We start from the raw sequence: 26,193 nt of genomic DNA, 5'->3' as shown, positions 1-26,193 counted from the left end.
AAAAGGATTCTACACCAAGCCCCAATGTAATGAGAAGATATACACTGACCACCTATGTAATTGAGGCATTTAACCTATGTTCACATTTGTACAAGCAGGGAACGCATGCAAAATCACTTTCCTGACACCACAGAAATGTGCTGCTCCTTAGCAGATACACAGCACTGCAATTAATTTTTAATGACACCCTCACGCATCTTCAGACGTGCGTGTTTTCACATGCACCAAAATTCATGGTGGTGTAGCTCAGTCAGTATGATTTTGAAAAGGGGTCAATTACTTTTTTTTTTTTTTTTTTTACACATTTTTATTGCACGTGAGATGTACATCTTTATCCAAACCATCAATATAACTTTGCATCCTAAATTTCCCTGCTAACCTCTGCACCCCAAATCTACCCCATCCTCTCCACTCTCCCCCCCCCCCCCCCCCTCTACTCCGCATGCCTCCTCTGCTCATCTTTGCACTCACCTTCCATACCCCTGTACATGCCCTCCTTGCTCACCTGTGTACCCCAAGCTGTAATTCCTTTTCTGCCCATCTCTGCACCAACCCCCCCCCCCCACTTTGCTTATGTTTGCAGAACAGGCTGATGGCAGGCTCAATGACCACAGTTGTAGGCAGGACTTGCCCCTGTTTACCTCCCCAGTGGGCAGCATTCAGCAGAGGTGATGGAAGCTCAGAGGGGTATAACATACATTTGAGTGTTGCCACCATTTACATACGAATGCCACATTTCTGCCACTATTTACATATGAATGCGGGTTATTTACATGTGAATGCTGACAAAGTCTGCACAGTTCAGTCACCTGTACATGGCAATAGGGCAGAGCTGGGCAACATAAGTGACAGCACTTCACGCAGAGATATCAGGCTCAGGACAAAGACAAAGGAACAAGAAAATGAAAACTGGGACAGCTGGCAAGTGTGGGGCAGCTGCTTTGGTCCCCACAACAACGACTGGGCCCAGGACAGCTGCCTCTTTTGCCCCTCCTTAAAGCAGAGTTCCACCTGAAAAAAATAAAAGTCAGCAGCTACAAAAACTGAAATACAGACACTTACCTGTCCTTCGGTCCAGCAGTGTCCTCACCACCGCTGGTTTCACCGGCCGTCTTCTCTTCCTGGCGCCGGCATATCAGTGTGGGCACCCAGCTGTGACAGCTTGCTGCCCACTGCGCATGCGCGAGAAGCGCTGCACTTTGTGAATGGCCCTGTAGTCTTCTGGGTCATGTGTCCCAGAAGACTACAGGGAGGGAGGACAACTTCCGCTTCCAATCACCTAAGCGATCACGGCGAAGTGGGAGTGGGTACCTGTCAAATTCCGGTACCCGCTTCCCAAAGGTGCCAATCCTTAATGGGGAGCAGGGGACAAAGGCTTAAAACGGAACTTCCCTTTTGGGTGGAGCTACACTTTAAAGACGGACCTGCTGTCCACAAATATTCCAATTACATGTACACCAACCGGATTCACACCTGGGCATTAAAGCACGGTATCACAGTAGGCAGAGTTCTGATTTATGGGAAGCAAAGTACATTGGTTTTCATTCATCTGCCCTAGATACTGCTCCTGCGCATTTTCTGTTGTAGCCTGACACAAAATAAAATGAATAGGCAGTATAGCACAGTTATAAGGTTTAAAAGCCATAAAATTTATTTATGATGTCTTAACATGCATATCACATTCCAACAAATTACAACAGAGAAATTAATTCCAGCGCTTTGCACTTTTTATGTACAGCGTGCGTTTTTCAGATAACAATGATGTCCTGGGGCAATGGAAAGATGTATTTGCATGAAGACTGAACAACTTTATATAGAGATCGGTACATGCATGGATGTGTTTGGTTGCTTGTCTAGAACAATAATCAAGGACTGCCTGCTAGAATCTATAACAAATCCCCATTTTCACATGACGTTACGTATATTTTCATGCAGACACTTTACTCGGCAGCACCACATAATGTCAGCTCTAATGCTTTCAACAATCCATATTCCACCCTAAGGCAATGCTAGTATTTATTTATTGCCAGGTTCTCCTCCCAGAACTAATTGGAAAGGACAGCAAGGTCGACGCATCACAGCACCAGGCAAAAGAGGATTTTCACCAATAGGGTATACCCTGGAACACACAGGATACCACCCTGGCTTCCAATTTAACCGCTTGTAATGCTTATGAGACCATAACATTGAATGGTCAGCAACTAATTCCCCCTGATCTTGTAAAGCTTACACAATGTAAACCTGTTCAAGTGTACAATACCCTTTAAATTGTAATTTATTACTGCCCAATGTCAGTTTATTTTGTTATGTCGCCCGCCTCCGTCATGGTGGATGCCCGGGATTGAGAAAGTGCTCACTCTCCCTACCTCCCACAAGAAAGCACTGGTGACTGACCAACCTATCACCAAGCAGAAATACTGCCACCTGAAGAATGGAGCTGCATGCAGTGGTGTATTTAAGTTACGTGCTGCCCTAGGCAACACAAAAATTGGATACCCCCCCAAACACCCGAGAGAGCTTTCCACTAACAAACCGCCCCCCCTCCCCCCCAGCAACTCTGGCCATCCCCTGAACAACAGCTGGGCTCTGCACACACCATCAAGCAGCCCACAGCCTCTCTTGGATCTCAACTGGTCCCCATGCTGCTCATGTCCCTTCTTCTGGGGGTCAGTGCTGCCTCCCTAAAAAATGCCGCCATAAGCAAATGCCTTGTGGTAAATACGCCCCTGGGGGCATGCATAGCACTGTGCAAATCCTGTCTTTCAGAAAAGTCATTATAGACATGCGATTCTTCTGGGGGTTAGAGGTCGATTCTCTAACACTGATGGTGGAAGCTTTGGGAACCAGATTGTCCCTGTTGTGTGGTGGAAAATGTTAAAACTGATTTTCAACTGAACATAACAAAAATGCTTCTACATGGATTAAATTAGGTTTCGATCTTCAGGCTCCATGCACACTAGCTTTTTTTTTTTTTTTTTTTTTTTTTAGAAACTATTTGTTTCTGCTCCTAGATGCTAATAGTGTTACAGGCACACTATTTTATGCTGGAAGCGTTTTTCAAGCTTCAGCATTTAGAAGCAGCAAAAAAAATAGTTTTTGGGAGCGTTTTCCGGGCAAAATAAAAATGCTGAATGCTCCTAAATGCTTTTTTCAAGCATCTTTTTCTTTCATGTACTGTAAAAACTCCTAAAACGATACTATAGGGATACTACAAGCCAGCACAAAAATGCTTTTTTCATCCAGCATTTTTTTTCTAGCATTTTTGAACTTAAAAAAACCGCTAGTGTACATGGAGCCTTAAAGTATATCTAAAGCCAAAAAAAACAAAAAAAACTTTTACCTACTTTGGATAGAGTAATCCTGCAAATTCAACATGAAGTGAAAGGCTACCTTTCCAATGTGAGGAATATGACCTCTTAGTTATCACCAAACAGAAGATTTCCTTTCTGTTCCTGTTCTGTAACAACTCACAATTTTAGATTTGTTCATACTTTCATTCCCAATGATAATGGGGATTAGGACAAATAGAGAGAATGTGGACTTCCAAAAGGCTCTACCAACCCCCCCCCCAGGACTCAATCAAAAAAATTCCTGTGATGTTGGAAAAATGAAATAAGAGGTAGCACTGAGCTGCAAATCACACACTGGATTTCCATGTCTTCTCTTCAGTGGAGAAGTCTCATCCCTCTGTCGAATCATGTAAAGCAAACCTGAAAGTGTGCCCATTTGTCAAATGATAGAAACACAGTAAAGAAAAAAGGGTGTTTGTCTGGAGGGAAAAAAATGGAATACAATATACTTTGTAATGGTGTACTAGGGAAGGCAGGGGTTATTTTCTGTTTGCTCTAGAAAAAACAGGCGTGTGCACAGTGTTCTAGACCAGAGGTCTCCAAACTTTCAAAACAAAAAAGGGCCAGTTTACTGCCCTTCCATCATTAGAGTGGCCGGACTGTGGCCTATGGAAATAGAAAATGCCCTGGCATCAGTGGGAGTAAACAATGCCATATGCTTGGCTATCAGGAGGAGTAAAAAAACTACATCATTGGTGTTAGTGGGAGAATTTGCTCCCCATCTCTGGTGTCGACGGTAGGAATAGTACCCCATTGTTGGTGTCAGTGGTATAAATAGTGCCTCATATGAGTGGAAGGAATAGTGCCCCAAGGACCAGATAAAGGCAAGCCAATGGCCGCATCTGGCCTGCAGGCCGCAGTTTAGAGACCCTGTTCTAGAGACATCCTGTGGCACTGATAGGAGGTGTCTAGGTGAAGACTTGCAATCAGCAGACTTCTTGACAATCAAGAGATTTCACGTGGGGCAAAGGTGATAACAAGAGCACATCACAGAGAGGAGCGTGGTGGCTTCTATGGCAAGCCCCATCTCTAGAAGCCGATGCAGACTTCCTCTCCTAACAAGAGGTCCAACAGTCACAGTTGCTAGGCTCTCCGACAGTTTTGCAAGATCCAACACCGCATGTGAGGCTAGAACAAGTACTTCTAGGATGACAGAAGCTGCACGCGCTTAAGTCAGCTCTACTGTCCTGCTAAATACTGTAGACAGATACAAATCAAATGTTCAGGTTCCATTCAGATCCTGCCTGTGAGCCTCACGTTATTCCTGTCACAATAGAAGTGTGGGGGTCAAGAATGATTTAAAAATAATAGTGGGGTACACAAGTAAGGCAAGTGGGTATGTATAAACAGTAGCAAGGAAGAGTCAGCTGACTGATAAAGCACAAGGTGGGGTAGCATTCATCTTCTGAGAAGATTTTTTCTCCCTCAGGGCTCTGGTTATGAGGAGGGACTGGTAAGATGCTCCCGGAGTAAAAGGGTCCAAGTAATATGGTAGGGATAAAGAGAAAAAGCCATATGGGCGGTGTACAGAAGAAGAAGGGACAAGTGCCTTGTTGCCTGATGGGACACTGGAATTGGAGACATCTGTTGGGAACAAAAGGTGCCATATGCACCCACAGCTAAAGACTCACAAATCTAGTGTTACAAGAATATCCTAGTCATGTCAAATCAGCCTCATCAAGTGTGATAAAAAAAACAAAAAAAAAAAAAAAACACACCACACACACACACACACACCACACACACACACACACACACACACACAAATGAGTGAACTGATGAGAAAAAGGATACCCTGAGGTCACTGATGTTCATTCCCCTGATGGGGTTGTGAGCGATAGTTGGGTCAGGAGCACACAGGCTATAATTAGTCAAGCAATCGATTGGTAAGGAGGATGGTCCCAGGAGGACAAACAGCAAATGGACACTGAAGGACAGATAACGAGGTCCCGGTTTCAGAACCAGAGAAGCAGCCAGGCTTTCTAGATAAAGCCCACCTATATCCATGGACAGGAATAGGACACAGAAACTGTGGGAAGGGGGTCGAGAAGGAGCACATTGCATATCACAAAATAGGCAATTCACAAAGCCACAGCAGAAAGGCAAACACAGTTTCCTAAAGCAGGAAACAGGAAACATTTAGTAGATTAGATCTTTTTGGAACATTTGCATAATTAGATTTTCCATTGCTAGGTAAAAAGGACTAATCGTACGTCAATTGTGCACGATCACATGGATGTAAGACTGCAAGATCATGCGACTTAATGTGATCAGAGTGCTTCTGCTCTTAGCTAGGAGAGGGGAGCAGGCTGTAGGGATGTAGAGGGTCACAGGTTTCATCAGTCCAGGGAAGGGTTGATGTCACCATTCAGCAGTAGGCAGTTACTACAGGGATTTGTAGATAGACATTAAAAAGGAGAAGCATAGCCAAAGCTTTTTTGGCTGTACTTCTGTGGATCACAGGATTGCAGTGTGTTTGCACTCCTATGACCCGTTTTCAGCTGACAGAGGATTGAAGTCTGCTGTCGGCTGACGTCACTCAGCTGGTCCAGGCTGGGGATAGATCCCGACTTCAAAGTCAGGATCCACTGAGAGCTTGAGCCAGCCGCTCCCGCCCCTCTGCAGCCCAGACCTCCAGTAAGCCCCAGGGGGAGGTTGAGCAGACAGCAGTGAGTGACAGTCCCTTTCTCTGCTCAGAGCAGAGCGGAAAACTCAGCAGTCATGTGATCACTGAGATCTCACCCTTTGAGACAGCAGGGCACAGAGGAAAACCCAAAAAAAAAAAAAAAAAAAGTCCCAATTCTTCTTTAAGACTCCTGCACAGCGCTGCCTAAAACTGCAGTGCTTTTCGGCATACATACTTTTTTTTTTTATTACGATGTAGAAGCAGACCATTTTTTTTAATGTGCCTCTACACACAGGCATATAAACATGCGCCGTGTATAGATAAGTAAAAACCAACATACAAAAATCTGCGTTACTAGTCAGTATTTTTGCACTTTGTGCATACACCACATGTCCTTCATTACAATAAAACTAGAAAAATGTTAAGTTTATGTGCATGTATGCGCAAATATGCACTAAATAGCCAATCTTAGTTTTTTTTTCCTGCAGGAATGTCTGATGTTCACACATCTTTACAGTGTGCAGAAGTACTTAAACCTCATGCACAAGGGTATATGAAAATATGCCGCTTTGTTCTGCCAGAACTTGGCATAAAAAAATTCCTCTAAGTGCGTTTATGAGCATACTGATATTTTTCTCTATCAGCTAAAAAACCCACCAAAGCTCAAAAATGCCTAAAAAACACTGTATGAAAAACACAAACTCATGCAAAAACCTCAGAAAAAAAAAACAAAAAAAAACGCTCAAATGTGAATGCAGCCTTAGGGATGAAGAAAAGTGAGGCATACTGCCCTCGTAAGATTGCCATGTTGGAAAGACTGCAGTTGGAGTAAACACCCTGTTATACTGGCTACAAATATTGTTTTCCATTCCGTAGTATTTTTTTTTTTTTAGGACTTTCATGCTTTCCTTGCAGGACAAAAAAAAAATTAATTACACCCACACTTAAAGAAAAATCATTTGTGGCATGCAATTGAAAAATAATTAAACAAGCACTCTTTGGGGCGCATTTATAAAGAATGTGACATTCACCAAAACATTCCTAGGTGAATATGAAAATTATATATATATATATATATATATATATACACACATACACACACACACATATATACATACACACACACACACACACATATACATACATACATACATACATACATACATACATATATATATATATATATATATATATATATATATATATATATATACACACACACACACACACACACACACACAGATACAGAACTATATACCTAGTTATCCCTTTTTATGTTACAATTCAATTCCACCAGATTGAGGATTTCAAACACATCTGATGAAAGAAAGCACCACAGACAGTACAATCATGGAACAATCAGATTGATTCCACATCTTCAAACATAATATATATAATAATAGTGCCTTATAAGAGGGACTGCCCCATGAAAGATGGCTCTGTTGATGACAAAGAAAGAATGTTAGGTGAAAGAGTGATGGGTAATAGTTTGCCCTGTAAGAGCAAAATTCGTGGTGGAAAACTGTGGGACAGTAGCCATGTGCAATCCAAGTCAGACTTCTATCTTAAAAATTGCAAGAAACCCCCATAATGGGGGGGGGGGGGGGGGGGAGAGGGAATTTTGACATACATCTCCATCTGTGCAACGTCCAACAAAGAAAAGTATACAAAAATATCAGTGATCAATGGACAAAAGCACTGTGCAAGAGAAAAGATTCAAAAGTCACTAACATGCCCATCAAACATACATATCAGAGGGAGGACAATAATAGTATATGTGCTGTACTGAGCCAATATTTTAGTAACATCCATTATTGTGAGGACAGGCAGTGGTACTTGCCCTGTAAACCCCATCAATTCACCTACTCTAATGCCTAGTACACACAATGAGAATATTGGATGGATGATCCACAGTTTTTTTTTGCATGCTGGTCTCATATATAAAATGAATAGGTTACTAAAGTTACAAAAATTTCCATAAAACAGAACACAACTTCAGAAGCGATGTAATGTATTCATCTGTTTCCGAGCATGCGTGGTCTTGGTATAGTAAATTGTAAGCTCGAAAAAGCAGGGCCCTCGAATCCCTCGTGTATTGTTTTGTTACTGTATTGTCTCATGTTCTGTCCCCCACTATAATGTACAGCACTGAGCAAACCTTCCTGGCATTATATAAATACTGTATAATAATAATATTATAATAATAATAGTATTTTACAAAAAATAAAAAATAAATGAGTGACTAATTATAAAATAACAGAACAAATGAATTTCATATAAGACAAATGTTCTTGCATTTCCCTCTGTAAATTTTTGCATGAAGAGTCGTGATCGGCTCTAGAAAACTGTACTAATGATCAGATTATCAATCACTCAGTGAGTTTTCTTTTCTTTTCGATTTTCTCAAGCATACCAGGCTGCCAAGTCTGCAAACAGCTCATCGCTGGAGTTCAGATTACCAAGTACCATTTCTGCTTTGTTTTTAAAAGTCTATTTGAAAGACAGAAATTCTCTGAAAATAAATACATAATACAAACTCGAGAATAAACACACTTTGTTTTGGAAAGATTGTACTGGGTTGATCATTGTTTTTCTGTACTCCTACAGAATACCCTGTTTATCCAATTTCCAAAACATCCACCAGAAATTCATATTTAACAAAAAAGGGTTGTGTTGCAAAAAAGGCTACTAAATGCATAAACAGCATGGATATAGAAAAGTACCATGACACTGACAGGTCATAGAGATCATCCCGTCAGACCATCACAATGAAATTGCTATCTACAGTAGCATTGTATTTTTTTGTACTGTTTGACACCAAAGATTATTCTAATCCTGTTTTTTGAATATCTGGAAACAAACCTTCTGCTACATCACCACTAATAAAATTCTACAATACTAGACTATTCAAGAGTTCCTCATTTGTATGCTGGGTGCCGTTGCGATATCAATGCTATTGTACAGAGCAGTCCCTTTCCCCCTCTTCTGGAGTCCACACTCAGAGCTGTCCGCTCCTCCTCTCCTCTGAGTGCCCCCTCAGAAAGCCATGTGCTGGAGGGGGCACACATGTGGAAGAACTTCTGAGCTGGTTGTTTGCATCCATAGACAAGCACACAGTGCAGCTTAACCACCCTCCTCACAGGAGCTGACTGACAGCAGCAGGAGCCAGTGCCTCCTACGAGATCAGAAAGACAGAGCAGTGCTTCTGCAAACAGGATGGGAGCTGGATCAAGAAAGGACTCAGGTAAGCATTTAGGGATTGGGGGGGGGGGGGGGGGGGTAGAAACAGGAATTAGAAGATTTTTCTACCTTAATGCAGCGAATGCAATAGAAAGGTAAAAACAATTGTTTGTCTTTAGAACCACTTTAAAATGTGACTGTCAGTGAAGAGTCAGTTTTGTACAATAGAAAAAAAAAAAAAAAAAAGACAATATACACTGCTCCGAAAGATTACAGGAACACTTTTTAATCAGAGTATAGCATCCAGTCAATTGTTTTTCACTATTTTTGCATTTGGCTAGGGTCAGTGTCACTACTGGTAGCATGAGGCGATACCTGGACCCTACAGAGGTTGCACAGGCAGGCCAACTCCTCCAGGATGGAACATCAATATGTACCATTGCCAGAAGGTTTGTTGTGTCTCCCAGCACAGACTCAAGACCATGGGAGGAGATTCCAGAGACAGGCAGTTACTCTAGGAGAGCTGGACAGGGCTGTAGAAAGTTCTTAACCCATCAGCAGGACCAGTATCTGCTCCTTTTGTACATGGTGGAACAGGATGAGCACTGCCAGAGCCCTACAAAATGACCTCCAGCAGGCCACTGGTGTGAGTGTCTCTGACCAATCAGAAGCAGACTTCATGAGAGTGGCCTGAGGGCCCAACGTCCTCTAATGGGCCCTGTGCTCACTGCCTGGCACCATGGAGCTCGATTGGCATTTGCCATTGAACACTAGAATTGGCAGGTTCTCCACTGGCACTCTTGTGCCTTTCACAGATGAGAGCAGGTTCACCCTGAGCACATGTGACAGACATGAAAGGGTCTGGAGAAGCCGTGGAGAACGTTATGCTGTCTGTAACATCGTTCAGCATAACCATTTTGGTGCTGGGTCAGTGATGGTCTGGGGAGGCACATCCATGGAGGGATGCACAGACCTTTACAGGCTAGACAATGGCACCCTGACTGCCATTAGGTATGGAGATGAAACCTTTGGACCCATTGTCAGACCCTACGCCGGAGCAGTGGGTCCTGGGCTGCTCCTAGTGCATGACAATGCCCAGCCTCATGTGGCGAGAGCATGTAGGCAGTTCCTGGAGGATTAAGGAATTGATATCATTGAATGGCCCCTACACTCACCTGACCTATGTTCAATAGAACACCTCTGGGATATCATGTTTCGGTCCATCCGACACCGCCAGGTTGCACCCCAGACTGTCCAGGAGCTCAGGGATGCCCTGGTCCAGATCTGGGAGGAGATACCCCAGGACACCATCCGTCATCGGGGCCATACAAACTACTGAGTAGCATTTTGAGTTGCTGCAATTAAATTTCAGTAAAATTAACCTGCCTGCTGCATCATTTTTTTACTTTGATTTTTGGGGTGTCTTTGAATTTAGTCCTCTGTAGGTTGATGATTGTCATTTCCATCAAACAATGGGGCATCCTTACATTCCTAACACATTACCCAGTCCATGTCAGTATAGATATCCAGCATGATATATTTCCTCACTGGAGATCTGATGCGTTTTCAAAAAGTGTTCCTTTTATTTTTTTGAGCAGAGTACTTAGCTCTCCAGTGGACCATGTGTTGAAATGCTGCCACAAGTATTTGATCTGTTGGATGGATTGAATGCCTGTCACACAATGTGAAGCGTAAAGCTGACTAATACATCCTGCAAGAATGCCCTCTTTTTCAAGGTGACTGACACAGAGACTATAGGACTGTATATATGTGGACTGATTTGCCAAATAATTTGTAATCCTGCTCAGCCATTTGTGATCTTAACAGCAAGCAGCACAGCCAGGTCCCCCTTCCTGAGACCTCTCTGCAGACACTACTGTAGGTAAAGAATACAACCTGGTCTAGAATCCACTCCCGCTTGTGATTGGGCAATGAAGGAACAGCAATAAACTGATGAGATTACCACTTACCTTCTATTTCTGCAGAAGCTCCTAGTGTTCAATACATATTGCAGTTCAATGTATTAAAGCCCAACGCTGGGAGGAGACCTATCATTTGTGTTGCTCCTCCTGCTGTCACACAGACATAAACAGCCCTCACTTCTAGGAATGACAGATGAGAAATGAGAGGCCCAACCATGCTCCTAGCTTGTGATACACAAGTGGTGTTGGACAACAAGAGCCTCCTTCAATCATGCTTGGCCAACAATGAGACATGCAGAGCAATTCTCCTGGTGTCTCTTGATACCTGTAGGCAGGATAATGGAGAAAATGTTCAATGTTTGTTCCCTTAATATGGGCCAAGAAAGTTCAGGGCATCATGATGCTGCTGCTGTTCATCTGCGTTTATTTATCTGTGCATTGGAAATAAGTCACCGATCACACCGCTGCGATTTAAAATCGCATGATTTGTGTGCAATTTCAGCACGGTTTCAGGTGCAATTTCTGAAGACTTTATTGCTACTTGTGAATATTTTCAACAATTTCTTGCAATTTGCAGTGCGATTTTCATTATATTCTATGTATGTGAAATTGCAACAAAAACTGCAGAAAAAGTAATGCAAGAACTACTTCAGAATTTGTGCTGCAGCAAATATGAAGACACTGACATTCACATTGATGAAATGCAATTTCAATTCCCAAATTGCACCGGTATAACCAGGCACTAAGGGACACCCCTCCAAATCATTGGATTCAGGTGTTCCAATCACCTTCATGGCCACAGGTGTATAAAATCAAGCACCTAAGCATGCAGACTGCTTCTACAATTATTTGTGAAAGAATGGGTCGCTCTCAGGAGCTCAGTGAATTCAAGAGTGGTACTGTGATAGGTTGCCACTTGTGCAATAGGTCCATCCGTGAAATTTCCTTGCCACTAAGGCTACGTTCACACTAGCCTTGTTAGCAAGGCGGCAGACGGGCATTTGGAAAGCGTTTTTACAGTTTCCCAAATGCCTGGAAAAAATTCTGCACATTGCAGCACATAGTGCTGTTCAAACGGGAGTGTTAGCGTTGCGTCGTGTCGCGGGCAAAACGGACGCCACTGGTCGAGGTCAGGAGCCGAAGCCTCCTTTTCAAGTCTATGGTGCCGCTCTGCAAACGCCCGGCCGGCGTATGCGATGCGGTTGCGGGGCGTATGTGGAGCATTAACACCATTCAAACTTCATTATAGGCGTTTGTGGGGCGTGTTTAACGCTCGACAAACGCCTAGCAACTGCCGCTGAACCGCGCATGCAGTGTTTGCGGAGCGTTAAAGACACTCCGCAAACGCCGAACCAACGCTTGTCAAACGCTATAGGGGCGTTTGGAAAGAGTTGGAAAAACAGTCAAGTGTGAACGAGCCTTAATATTCCACAGTCAACTATTAGCGGTATTATAACAAAGTGGAAGAAACTGGGAACAGCAACTCAGCACGAAGTGGTAGGACACATATAAATGACAGAGTGAGGTCAGCGCATGCTGAAGCGCACAGAAGTCACCGACTGTCTGCAGAGTCAATAGCTAAAGACCTCCAAACTTCGTGTGCCCTTCAGATTAGAACAAGTCGTGTTCTCTGGAGTAACGAATCATGCTTCTCGGTCTGTCTGACAAGCCAGAAAGGTACTTGCCTGACTGCATTTTGCCACGTGTAAAGTTTGGTGGAGGGGGGATTATGGTGTGGGGTTGTTTTTCAGGGCTTGGGCTTGGCCCCCTAGTTCCAGTGAAGGGAACTCTTAAGGTGTCAGCATACCAAGACATTTTGGACAATTTCATGCTCCCAACTTTGTGGGAAGAGTTTGGGAATGACCCCTATTGTTCCAACATGACTGCGCACCAGTGCACAAAGCAAGGTCCATAATGAGCGAGTTTTGGGTGGAGGAACTTGGCTGGTCTGCACAGAGTCCTGACCTCAACTTGATAGAACACCTTTGGGATGAATTAGAGTGGAGACTGCGAGCCAGGCCTTCTCATCCAACATCAGTGCCTGACCTCACAAACGTGCTCCTGGAAGAATGGTCAAACATTCCCATAGACACTCCTAAACCTTGTGAACAGCCTTCCCAGAAGAGTTGAAGCTGTTATAGCTGCAAAGAGTGAGCCAACTCAACATTGAACCCTACGGACTAAGTCATGGATGCCATTAAAGTTCATGTGCGTGTAAAGGCAGGCATCCCAAAACTTTCGGCAATATAGTGTAGCTGTTAATTGAATGGTGGTTCTTACACAATGGCCCTTCGCTAAATCTGCCACTAGTCTGACTGGCTTATCATGCTGCTTTCCTTACTGCCAGTGTTAGTGCTATACAGGGGATCTAAGATGTCTGGGATCAAAAATAAATAAATAAAAATGTAGAAACCTTTCCCAGCTGTAGGTAAAACTACTCAATCATTTGTTAAGAATTACATAACTGGAGTTAATGGCAATTTTTAATTTCTGTCTGAAGTTCTGCTTTAAAAAGGCAATTCCAGTAGTAAACCTTTCTTCATGATGAAACTGTAAAGCTCTATAGTAATTCTAATGTAAACCTTTTACCAAACTGGGAAACTGAGCACATTAGTCCCCTTGATCATGGCGCCACCCCCCTCCATCATTATGTTTGCTAGTCCAGAGCATGCGCAGACATGGCACAGAGCTCTCCCTGGCCTTCCAGACCTGGTACAGCCTTTTGGCACACCTGTGGATACACTGAGCTGTGCTCATGCATGCGGAGTGAAGAAGGCCCTGGACCTCCTTCTCTGTCCTCACAAGCCTTCACATGGAAAACCAAGCATGCACAGATGTGCTGAAGGTCTCTGCTGGGTTCCAAAGCCTAGCAAAGCCTTTCAGCATATCTGAGTACATGTTAACAACATCATTCCTACCTAGGTGAGAAAGGAGGAAGTGCTGACCTGCACAGTTGCCAACCACAAAAAAATTTAAAAAATTAAATAGGGAATTTTAAAATAAAAAAACAGTATATATATCCACATTGTGGCAGATTCACCCCAACTATCTTTTGGTGTGAAAGTCTGGCTTTAAATCCCAGCTTGCTTTCATAGAACACTGCAAGTCTGTAGCAAGGACACAGACAGAGGTGAGCATGTAATATCTTACAGGGAAAAAAAGTTTATTACCAAACTCTAGGCACCAGAAAAAAAAATAAAAAATACCCCTGTAGCGCTCCCCCTGTACCCACTAGAGTTAACAAGCATTTAACCCTTGCAGAACAGAGGGGCCCCACTGCAAGGGTATTTTCTCCATCAAAGAGGTGGACCTAAGATCTTGTTCACACCTGAGCATTTTAGGTGCAGTGCATTAAAAAAATCCTACTTGCTTCATCTTTGAAGTGCTTTCATGAAAACACATTATATAGTGTTTAATGGTAACGCACCTAAAACACATGTAAAATGCAGAAAAAGTCCAAACATTCCAACTCCCAAAAGGTGCTTCTAATGAACTCCTGAAACATAATCCTTTACTTAGTGCAGCCCCCCTCAAACTGGGTTATCTTCAACAATGCTGCAAAGGCACACACAGGAGGGCATAAACGCTAAGGCCTCTTTCACATGGGTGTTTTTTTTTTTCCCATCAGTTCAGTCACGTTTTTTCCAAGACAAAATGGATCAGTTCACATCCGTTTAATTTTTTTTAATGGAAGAAATATTAGGGGTTTCGTCTGTTGAAAAAAAAAGAAAAAAAAAAAAAAAGAGAACACAGATGCGGACATTAATGGATGTAAAACAGATATTCATCCATTTACATCCGCTAGTCCATAGAAATACATGGGTGTCAGTTTTTCAACCATAAACGGACAGATGAAAAACGGACATACGGAATGCCCATGTGAGAGGGGCCCAAGTGTATTACCACCATAAACAGTTACTAATAAAAACAGGCTTATCAAACAACTGCAGCCGTAGACAGTCATCTATTCAAGTACCGCACAGAGCTCTGAGGAAGGGGTTTATCCCCTGAAATGTGTCAGAAACCAACCATGTGGTACTTGAGTAGATGTCATCACCTACAGCTGGAGTTATTCTTTGATACACGTTTGAGAATATGCAATTGTTTTTGGATTACAGGTTTATGGTGGTAATGCGCTAGGTTTTTTCGTCATCTTGTGTGTATTTTTGCAACATGCAAAACGCACCTAAAATTACAACTCGCATTTGTGAACCAGCCCTTAGGCCTGTTTCATATTGTTGCGCTTTTGCCGCGCTGTTCTGGGGTGACAAAAGTACATCAAAACTACTCGCTGTTAAGTCCTATGTAACTGTTCACACTGCAGCTGCGCTTTGAAAAGTACTACATTCCGTGTCTTTGGTGCAGTTTTTCAAAAGCACACCAAAAGGGCACCTTCCATTGTAAGTCCATTGGAATGCAATAAAAGTGCGTCAGTGTGAAAGGGCCCTTAAACTACTAAATTGCTTTAAACACAAGTCAGCAATGGCAGTTACTCTATCTTGACAGCTTACTTCTAATTCAGGTCACCATGCACCAAATATGTACACTGGGTCTGTCTGGATTTCCAGCAAGATCAGATGGAAAAAGGAATCCCAATATCTAGAGTTCTTCAGCAACTTTAGCATTTTTTCCATCTAATAAGAAGCAAGAACCACCTTTTAGAGGCTGACAGGTTCTTTTCAACAGAGTTTTGTATTTAAAAGCCTTGGCGACAAAATGAAAGAGATTTAACCAAATTTATGTTCAATAATCCCAGAATAGTGCTTTGTCAATTAGATCAGTGATATTTATAAATACTAGAACATGTCCCTGGAAAATATTTTGCCCGCTGTAGAACAAAACAGGTCATAATGCCTTATAACAGCATGGATAAAGATGTTAATCAGTTTGGGTTCACACCTATGCGGTATGACATATCGCAAGTGATACACACAGGAACCACACTGCATTCCTGTGCAAATCACATGCGAATTCTGTTCGGTGAGATTTCAGCCATACATTTTGTATGGCTCAAATCACACTGCATCAAAAAAGGTACAGGACCCTCAAGGTTTTTTACCTTCATGAATTTTAAGCATCAGGCTAGGTTCACATCGCATGTGATTTGCACAGGAATCGCACCGCATGCGATGTGCAGTGAGATTGGAGCCATACAAGGTGCATGACCCTTTTTTGGGTCCACATTAGAATCGGATTGCATGGGTATTCACACCCATGCGATCCAATTCTGCACTTCGCACTGCGTTTTAAAAACCGATTTCGGGGTGTTGTTAACTTAACATACACACCCGCAGCAGTTCGCATGAACGGGGTGCGATTGTGATGCGGTGCGGAATAGCTGCGAATGCCGAACCACATCAGTGTGAACCCATGCTTACACAAAAAAACAATACCAGTCCAGTACTAGATGAAGGAGCGAAGTCTACTAATACATCCATGATTTGACAGCAGTGTCTCCAATGATGAGCTTAGTAATGATCACTGCTCAATCACTACTCACTGAGGGCCCTTTCACTCCAGGTGCAGTTGGATGCATTTTTGACTGCAGTCCAACTGCACAGCAACCCAAAATCCAGGGTGTCCTATGAGAATAATTGCAGTGCAGATGGGGAAAAAAAAAAAAAAAAAAGGGAAGGGAAGAACGCCGTGCTGCATTTTTCCACACTGCAAAAACGCACGCAAGCGCATGTAAAACACACTGCAACTCATCACAGTATACATAGAAGCCCAAGGAATGAAAGACGAAAAATGCAGATTGTAAAAGGTGCATCAACTGCATGTAAACTTACATAAAAACATGCAGCAAATGCAAGCAAATGCACAAAGAAAAAAAAAAAAAACATACAGCAGATGTGCACTTTCCGATGTGTATGGGCCATGAGAGGAGACAAGATAAACAAGTCACAAACCTAGACCACCCAATTTGAGCAGATAACAACATGAAAAAAATGGAGTGTACCTTCAATGACAACTTTAGGTCACATAGATCTTGAAGACATCCAACCATATACATATACAGTATCTCCCAGAAGTGAGTACACCCCTCACATGTTTGTAAATGTTTTATCTTTTCATGTGACAACACTGAAGAAATGACACTTTGCTACAATGTAAAGTAGTGAGTGTACAGCTTGTATAACAGTGGAAATTTGCGGTCCCCTCAAAATAACTCAATGTCTAAACCGCTGGCAGCAAAAGTGAGTACACTCCTACATTTACAAAAATGTGAGGGGTGTACTTACTTCTGTGATTGGCTGTCACAATGGTCACATGATTGGAAAGCTCCCGTTTGCAAGCATGCATTGGAAGCTTACTGATTCCCGCCGGCTACCATGCTGGGAGGGTGCAAGAAGGTGTGGGCAGATAAAGCCTGCACCCCCGATTTCCTGATCTGTCGCCTCTACAATGGCAAATCTTGCGCACACACAATGTGACCGCTGGCACCTCGCATGCGCACTGCTTGGCAGGTGTACTACGCATGCACAGTGCCAGTAGCCAAACTGCGTGCATGCAAAATTTGCAATTATAGAGGGCAGAGAAGCGGTTGGTTGGTGTAGTAGTACATCCGCACATACGCAGTATGGCCGCTGGCACCGTGCATGCGCAGTGCCTCTGTAACTTCCTCCAGCTGTCTTCGCCCTCCAGCCCTCTTCCAGCTCTGCCCTCACAGTTAATTCACACGCTAGAGAAAAAAAACCACCTGAAACTCCTGGGATCCATGACGAAAGTGTCCCAGGAGTCAATGAGACTAGAGGATTCTACATCAGGCGAAAGACTAGGGTGAAGAGGAGAAACAAAGTATTTAGTAACAGACAAATTCACTTTTTTTTTTAATTCCATTATTAGTAAGGGGGGGGGGGTACTAATAAAATAGAGCAAAGATGAAAAAGAGACTGAAGATGCACTTTGAAGAGCAACTCCACTTTTGTTGAGAAAAACACATTCCTCTCTGGGTCATCAATGTACATGGCAAGGATTTTAACAACGTTTGTTATTCAGAAGAAATGGCTGTTTGTCTGTCCATGTGCAGAGAGAATCTGTATGGGATTGCTTTTCTAATTATCAATCAGCTGCTGCAACTGCAGGGCTATAATGAGGACAATTGCAGGGACTGCATCCGCTTAGATGGAATTCTCTTTGGGAGTATCTCTTGAACAAAAATTACAATTTTACTGCAGGGGGGATGACAACAATCGGACTTGTATTTTTAGTGCAAACGTCTGGGAAAATCAGTGAGCCAATCATACAAGCAGGAAATTACATTTGGGGGGGGAGGGGGTGACGTTCTGTACATCATCTGTGTAAAGAATGCCTCCAGGTAGCCATATTGAGCTGCATTTTACAGAAAATTACAGTGGCTGCAGATTGAAAAGAAAACATCATTTTTTATAACATTAAAGTGTTACTAAACCCACAACAGTAAAATCAGTCTGTAGATGCAGTAAGGCATGCTTGTTATACTCACTGCAGAACCTAAGAGGTTAATCCTTCACAATATGTAAAAAGGCTGTTTGATCCTGTCTTCTCTGATCCTCCCCTTCTTCCACAGTGCCTGAATCCATCTGCTGATAGTACAGAGCCCTACGAGACACTCTGTACATGCTCAGTTTGATGTGTATTGCCAGAGTTTTTTCCTTTTTTTTGGGAGGGTGTATGTGATCAGCACAGGGTCAATCAGCACTGTCCAGACAGAGCATCAGGGTCATGCAGCCTCATAGGACAGTCAGAGGAGAATGAAAACTCCTACAAGATTAACCAGTGCTAGGCTGGACACTGATAGAAGTCACAAGACTGCTAATGGGAAACAAAAAAGGTATTTAGCAATTTATATTTACTAAAATAACTGCATTTCCATGTTCTGTGTACTGTGGGATACCAGATATAGTGAATGCAGGGACCTGGGTTTAGGAACACTTTCAATTATTCCACCTGCCTAGAGTTTGCGTGTTCTCACTGTGCCTGCATGGGTTTCCTCCGGGTACTGCGGTTCCCTCTAACACTCCAAAGACATGCTGGTAGGTTAATTGACGCTGGTCTAAATTGACCCTAGTATGTGTATGTATGAATGTGAGTTAGGGAGCTGTGTACACATGCTACTGTGCATATGGCCAGCGGACATTTTGGAAACTGGCAAGTTTGGATTTTTTTGGCAATCAATGCCTAATGATGTTTACTTACATGTGAGTGCAACTGTACTTTAAATAAATGTTGTGATTATGGTTTTACACTATGTGGAGCGCTCTTTCTTTGCATGTTTTCCACTACAAGTCCAAGCCTTACCAATTATTAAGTGGTTTAGCTATCCTAATTAAGGTCCATTGTTCGGAAGATTTTTATCTGCTCTTTTGATGATCTGGAAGAGGATTCAAGTGACCGGCTTTCTGGGTTGTTTAACAAAGCGCGATTGACCACTCTTAACAGGGGGTCACGCCTTTCTGATAAGCCTTCTGTATGAGTGGTTGGTGACACAGCAACTGTCCTTGGATTTCTTTTCTTTCATCACAGCCTCTGGGACTTTTCTTTTAATTGTCGATGGACTATTGTTTGACACATTTTTCACTGTTTTCCTGTGATTATTTGTCACTTTAAGCGCTGCACTTTTATGTATTTAGGGACCTTAGACTGTTGTATGCTTCTTGAGGGTTAGGGACTGATGTGATTGTAATATATACACACACACAGCTTTCTTTTCCAACAAATAGGTGCAGAAACTCCCCCCTTCTGAGTCACTTCTTGTCTTTGCCCCCTACCCACCTCCGAGCACCTTAGTTTGGTTCCACCTCCCTTTTAAAGCAACAACAGATCTCCCCCCGCAGCAACAACAGATCTCCCCCCGCAGCAATAACAGACCTCCCCGTCAACAATAGATCCCCCAGCAGCAGCAGCAACTGACCTCCCCGTCAACAATAGATCCCCCAGCAGCAGCAGCAACTGAACTCCCCGTCAACAATAGATCCCCCAGGAGCAGCAGCTGACCTCCCCGTCAACAATAGATCCCCCAGCAGCAGCAGCTGACCTCCCCGTCAACAATAGATCCCCCAGCAGCAGCAGCTGACCTCCCCGTCAACAATAGATCCCCCAGCAGCAACAACTGACCTCCCCGTCAACAATAGACCCCCCAGCAGCAACAACTGACCTCCCCGTCAACAATAGACCCCCCAGCAGCAACAACTGACCTCCCTGTCAACAATAGACCCCCCAGCAGCAACAACTGACCTCCCCGTCAACAATAGACCCCCCAGCAGCAACAACTGACCTCCCCGTCAACAATAGATCCCCCCAGCAGCAACAACAGACCTCCCCATCAACATTAGATTCCCCAGCAGCAACGACTGACCTCCCCATCAACAATAGATTCCCCAGCAGCAACAATAGACCTCCCCACCGAAACTAGACCACCCAGCAGCAACAATAGATCTCCCCATCGCCAATAGATCCCCCAGCAGCAACAATAGACCCCCCATCAACAATAGACCCCCCAGCAGCAACAATAGATCTCCCCACCACCAATAGATCTCCCCACCACCAATATATCCCCCAGCAGCAACAATAGACCTCCCCATCAACAATAGACCTCCCCATCAACAAAATATCCCCCAGCAGCAGCAATAGACCGCCATCATGTAAATGTTCTGTGTAAAATGAGGGCACTATACAAGTACCTGTAATAAATAAAATAAATTACAATATGGCTCGTCTCACAATTGTATATACTATATGTATTTTTTTAATTTGCAATTTTTCTTCCCACAACAGTGGAGTTACCCTTTAAGCAGAGCTAGTCCCTGCTCCTTTCTGGATCTCTCCCTGACCTAACACATGCTACCCCTCCTTGTACAGTAAAGTTGTTCAGAAGGTGGGGCCAAGTCCGACTCATACAAGAAAAGTCCAGATCTGCACATAACTTCAGCTGATGGACCATTGTGATGGGCAGCCTACACATTGTTCCTCATTGGCTCAGACTGCACTGCTCAGGTCAGTGACAGGTTCTCTTTACATGTACATGCCACATGATGCTGCATGGGGAGACTTGCATGTGCTGTGAATGATGGTGCCATGTAGAAGCAGAGAACCCACTATAGAGAGACATAGGAAGACGTGCCCTCCCCAGCAGCCTCCACAATCCCTCCTTTCATGCGATCAGTGGACTAGCAGGCTGCAGCCAGCATGAGATCAGTGCTTAGCTTTTGCTGTGCACCTGTTATCCCAGCAGATCATCCCCTCCTCCTGATCCTACACAGTGCCATCAGCATTGCCAACGCCCTGGCTGTGATGAGCAGAGTGTGGGGCGCCCATTTCTCCTCTACAATGGGGGGGGGGCTCCCCATCACAGCCAGGCATGCAGCAGGATGGGCACACGATGCAACCTGCTCCATCACACATGAATAATGCGCAGCCAGGCATCCATCACCCCCCCACAGATCGGAGCCCCCCACTGCACCCACACCCCCCGGTACTCACCATCTGCCGAGCGATCTCAGTGGCCGCCATGGTCAGTCCTCAAAGAAACTGAACAGGAAACCTACAAAGAGAAACTGTTACAATCTGGGCGATACCAAGTCCAAGTGGAGGGGGGGTCTGCGACACACGGATCTCTATCGTTCTCCGGCTTGACAATACTAGTTGTGCCGAAACATCGATCCGATTGTAGTTTCTAAATACAAGACATCGCAAGGGGGTGGAATTGTATTGTGGGTGTGTTAGAGGGGGTGGGGGAGGAGGATGCATACAGACCCCCCTCTTTCTGCAGGCGGTGGATGCGTCCACTTTTCAATGAAATGTCATTAATTTGACTTGTGTGAGGCTGCGGTGCTGTGAGGAGCTCAGGACTGACAGATCACTGCAATGCATTCTCCTCTGGTCCTATGACAGGGACTATGAATCCTGAGCATGGAGCTGACAGCATGGCATGGGGGTTGTTATCTGTCAGCACACTTCAAATGGTCACAAATAGAAGCAGGGACAGATCACATCCAGACTGACAGAGCCAAGGACAAGCTCGAGACCCACAGTCCTCAGAATGAAGGAATAGGGGGCCACTGAACTCTCCTTCTGAAAATGCTAACTGCCTGGCTCTCACTTTGGCTCAATAGCTTAAAGTGGTTGGAAACCCTCACATATACCCTGTGATGTGACTGGCCTCAGGCGATACAGAGAGATTAAACAAATCCTCCTGCATAAGTTGTACCTATTTATCTATAGCTGTCTTTCCCCTACATCCTTATAAAATGCAGAATTTACACAGGATCTCTAAGCTCTGAGAAGCGGGGGTGGGCAGCAAGGTACACCAGTGAGGAGAGCTCTGAGAGCTGATTGGAGGGAAGAGACACACCTCCCCTCCACACAGTTTACAGGAATAGAACTGAGGCTTTCAATCTGCTGGAGGTCCCTCTGCTGTCACCATTTTTCTCTTGGTGTCAGGAAAATTGGTTAGAAGTCATTCATGCTGATAGCAGAGGAACGAGACAGCAAACAGAAATGTCACTTAGTGCTCTTGATTGAGACAAGTACACACTATAAAGGGATATGCTTTGTTCATATTTCATGTCTGAGATTTACAACCACTTTAGCCACCTCCCAAGTGCGACAGAGCCGAAAGACGGCTACAGCATGGTGGTCTAGCACTGGGAGGGTGTCTATAGGCATCCCCCCAGAACCCTGCCTCCTGTGTGCCATCAGGAGCACAACTCTATGATTGTTGTGTCCTTTAGACATAGCTGATCACAGAGCAAGCACCAAGCACAGTGGCCCTCTACCATGTGGTCATCTGTGTCCAATCACAGCTGATCACATCTAAACAAACTTGCAGGTTATCGGCATCTCCTTTCCTCAGCACCGTGTTAGGAAAGGAAAGACTATAACCAGCAATCCTGGCAGCACACATTTACACTGATAATCAGGGCACTGATCATCAATGCCCAGATTATCAATGAAGCTCCATCAGTGCCCATTAGTGCAGCATATCAGTGTCCATCAGTGCAGCCTCATCAGTACACACCAGTGCAGCTTCATCAGTGCACACCAGTGCAGCCTCATCAGTGCACACCAGTGCAGCCTCATCAGTACACACCAGTGCAGCCTCATCAATGCCCGTTAGTGCAGCCTTATCAGTGTCCATCAGTGCAGCTGCAGAAGCGTACATCAGTGGAGAAGAAAAATTACTTATTTGCAAAATTTTATAACAGAAACCCCCTTTTTTTTTTCAAAATGTTCGGTCCTTTTTTGTTTGTTTAGCAAAAATTTATAAACCCAGTGGTGATTAAATACCACCAAAAGAAAGCTCTTTCTGTCTAAAAAAATGATAAAAATGTCATATGGGTACAAGGTTGCATGACCGTGCAATTGTCATTCAAAGTGCGACAGCACTGAAAGCTGGAACCTGGCCTGGGCAGGAAGGGGGTAAAAGTGCCCGGTACTGAAGTGGTTAAAGTGGTTGTAAAGGCTCAAGGTTTTATACCTTCATGCATTCTACTCTGAATGATCTTGAAGTTTGTACACTTACTTTGGGAAGATCCCCAGACATTTACTTCTTGAATTCTGTGACAAGTAATCACTATGCCCTGTAGTAGGCACTGCTGTGTCACACATTTCACACAGCCTGCCTTCTGAAATAGAGGTGCTGAGAGGAGGAGTTTCAGGAGGCGGAGTCAGTACAGAAGATACTGCTTTCAGGCAGCAATGTACCATGGGATATATAGTCCTTAGATCAGTCATTTTCAACCAGGATTCCTCTACCTTGCTAGGGGTTCTTTGAGCTTTTGGTGGATTTAGCTTTCTGTAAGGGTGACATGCACCTGGGGAAAATAATCTCTTGCGAGAATACAACAATGGGGGGGGGGGGGGGGTACAGTGTTGGCCAGCAAAAGGACTTGGGGGTGCTTATTTCAGATGATGACAAAATGAGCAGTGTGGCCAGGCAGTGGGGAAAGCAAATAGAATTCTAGGATGTAGAAGGATGGAGGTCCTGATCTCCCTATATAGATCTTTAGTTAGACCTCATTTAAAATACTGTGTCCAGTTCTGGAGACCTTGTTTACAAAAAGATATAACAAAAGATACGAAAAGCATAGATCTTTACTAGACAAACAAGTTAAAGAAAAAAAAATGAATACCCCCCCCCCCCAAAAAAAAAACCCCAAAACACCCCTTCCAGAAAAAAATAAAAATGGTCAGACTCGATGGACCACTCAGTCTTTTCTGCCGTCACTTTTCTTTGTTTCTATTCTCACATTGAATTGGTTTTGCAGGGGTTCCCGGACACCTGGAAGTTATTTTAAGGCTTCCTCTATGGTAAAAAGGTTGACAAACGCGGCCTAAGAAATTGAAAGCAAACAAGAGGAGAAGCTGCAGAGCAAGCAGGGAATCCAGATAATTGTGCAAAGAGATGGCCAACAGACAGGCAGAACTTACAACATGAAAAGAGATTTTTCAAGTAAATTTATATTGGATTGTCAAAAAGAACAATGTTATTGTTATTACAATTCTGATGTTGTAAAATGAAAGTTGTGAATAAGGCTCCATTCACACTTGTGCAACTTCAAAATTGTGCAATTTTCATTGTGACTTTACAGTGCGACTAGATGCGACTTTGGATGAGTGCAGCTTTGGTTTTGACCAAGGATTATTGTTTGAACTCCACAAAGTTGCATGAATATAATTCAGGCGCGGCTTTGAGGTGTACATTGAAGTTTATGGCCCTCAAGTTGCATGAAAGTCAGACTAAAATAGTGCAGGGATAACTTTGAAGTCGCACAGATATGAATGGTACTCATTGGGAAACATGGGATGTGACTTTGGACTAGGGTTGCCACCTCATCCCTTTAAAACCGAACACATATTAGTGTACACAGGTTCTGTGGCTTATTAAGGTGGTAAATAAACTCACTTAGGTTTGAACCGCATCCAGTCCGCATGACATTGAAATAATATTGCTTTCTATGGTGCCTGTTCACATTTGTCCAGTGCGGATTGAAAAAGAGTCCTGTACAATTTCTGAGCAGTGCAGTCTGGTTCAGATGCGGATTACAGACTATTGACTGTGGGAACTGTTTCTAAACTGCATATGTGTGAACAGTATAAAGTCCTGACCTGAACAACTACTTTGTCAATTAGCTGTGAAACCTGAGCTTCAATCCGCACAGCACATGTGTGAATCAGTTCTAGCACAGCGCTTTACATGTATATTGTACAGTCACATCATTCCCTGCCCTCAAGGAGCGTACAATCTAAGGTCCCTAAACTCACATTCATACATACACATACTAGGGCCAGTTTAAACAGGAGCCAATTAACCTACCAGCATGTCTTTGGAGTGTGGGAGGAAACCGGAGTACCCGGAGGAAACCCACATGGCACAGGGAGAACATGCAAACTCCAGGTAGGTGGTGCCATCTTTGGGATTCGAACCAATGACCTTTGTGCTGCTAGGCAGAGATGCTAGCCACTGATCACTGTATTAATGTCACTGGTGATCACATTCTCGCTAACTGCTGCCATTAGTGGTATTAAAAAAAAATTCCCATTATATATTTCATAGTTTGTAGACACTAGAACTTTCAAGCAAACCAATCAATATACACGTATTGGGATTTTTTTTTTTTTTTTACCAAAGACGTAGCAGAATACATTTTGCCCAAAATTTATGAAGAAATTCGATTTTGTTTTAAATTTTCTATTGGATATGTTTTATAGCAGAAAATATTTTTTGGTTTTTTTTATTATTCAATTTTTTTTTCATTTAATTGCAAAAAGTAAAAACCCAGTGGTGATCAAATACCACCAAAAGAAAGTTCTATCTGTGTGAAAAAAAGTATATAAATGATATAAATTTAATTTGGGTACAGTGTTGCATGACTGCGCAATTGCCCGTTAAAGTAGCGCAGTGCTAAATAGCAAAATATGGCCTGGTCATGAAGGAGGGGTAAACCCTCAAGCTCAAGCGGTTACTTTATTTTATTATCAAAATGTTCTATTTTACAAAAAGATTACACACCAATAAATAATAGCACCGTCATCTTATCGCTTCAAAGCCAAAATGACAAAAGTTGTCACCTTTCTCTGGATGTCCCCTTCCACATCACTGCATTCACTCTAGATATACTGTATAAAGAAAACA

The 26,193-nt window shown here is 43.4% G+C and overlaps 1 protein-coding gene across 5 annotated transcripts in view; it reads right to left on the bottom strand.

The window, feature by feature from the left end:
• SEPTIN6 (septin 6) overlaps positions 1-21,694 on the bottom strand; it is an 84,767-nt gene extending 63,073 nt beyond the window's left edge. For all 5 annotated transcript variants that reach the window (XM_089684901.1, XM_089684899.1, XM_089684902.1 and 2 more), the window contains exon 1: positions 21,540-21,694. In XM_089684901.1, the coding sequence (XP_089541027.1) occupies positions 21,540-21,569 (30 nt within the window). In that variant the 5' untranslated portion in view covers positions 21,570-21,694. The remainder of the gene's footprint in view (positions 1-21,539) is intronic.
• Between the last annotated feature and the right edge of the window lie 4,499 nt (positions 21,695-26,193).

This window comes from Staurois parvus, unplaced genomic scaffold (assembly GCF_062004578.1).
Source record: "Staurois parvus isolate SC_StPar_1 unplaced genomic scaffold, SC_StPar_1.0 ptg000361l, whole genome shotgun sequence".
In the NCBI taxonomy this organism is placed as follows: domain Eukaryota; kingdom Metazoa; phylum Chordata; class Amphibia; order Anura; family Ranidae; genus Staurois; species Staurois parvus.
Note: the sequence above shows the minus strand (reverse complement) of the source record. Positions and strands in the feature narration are given on the sequence as shown.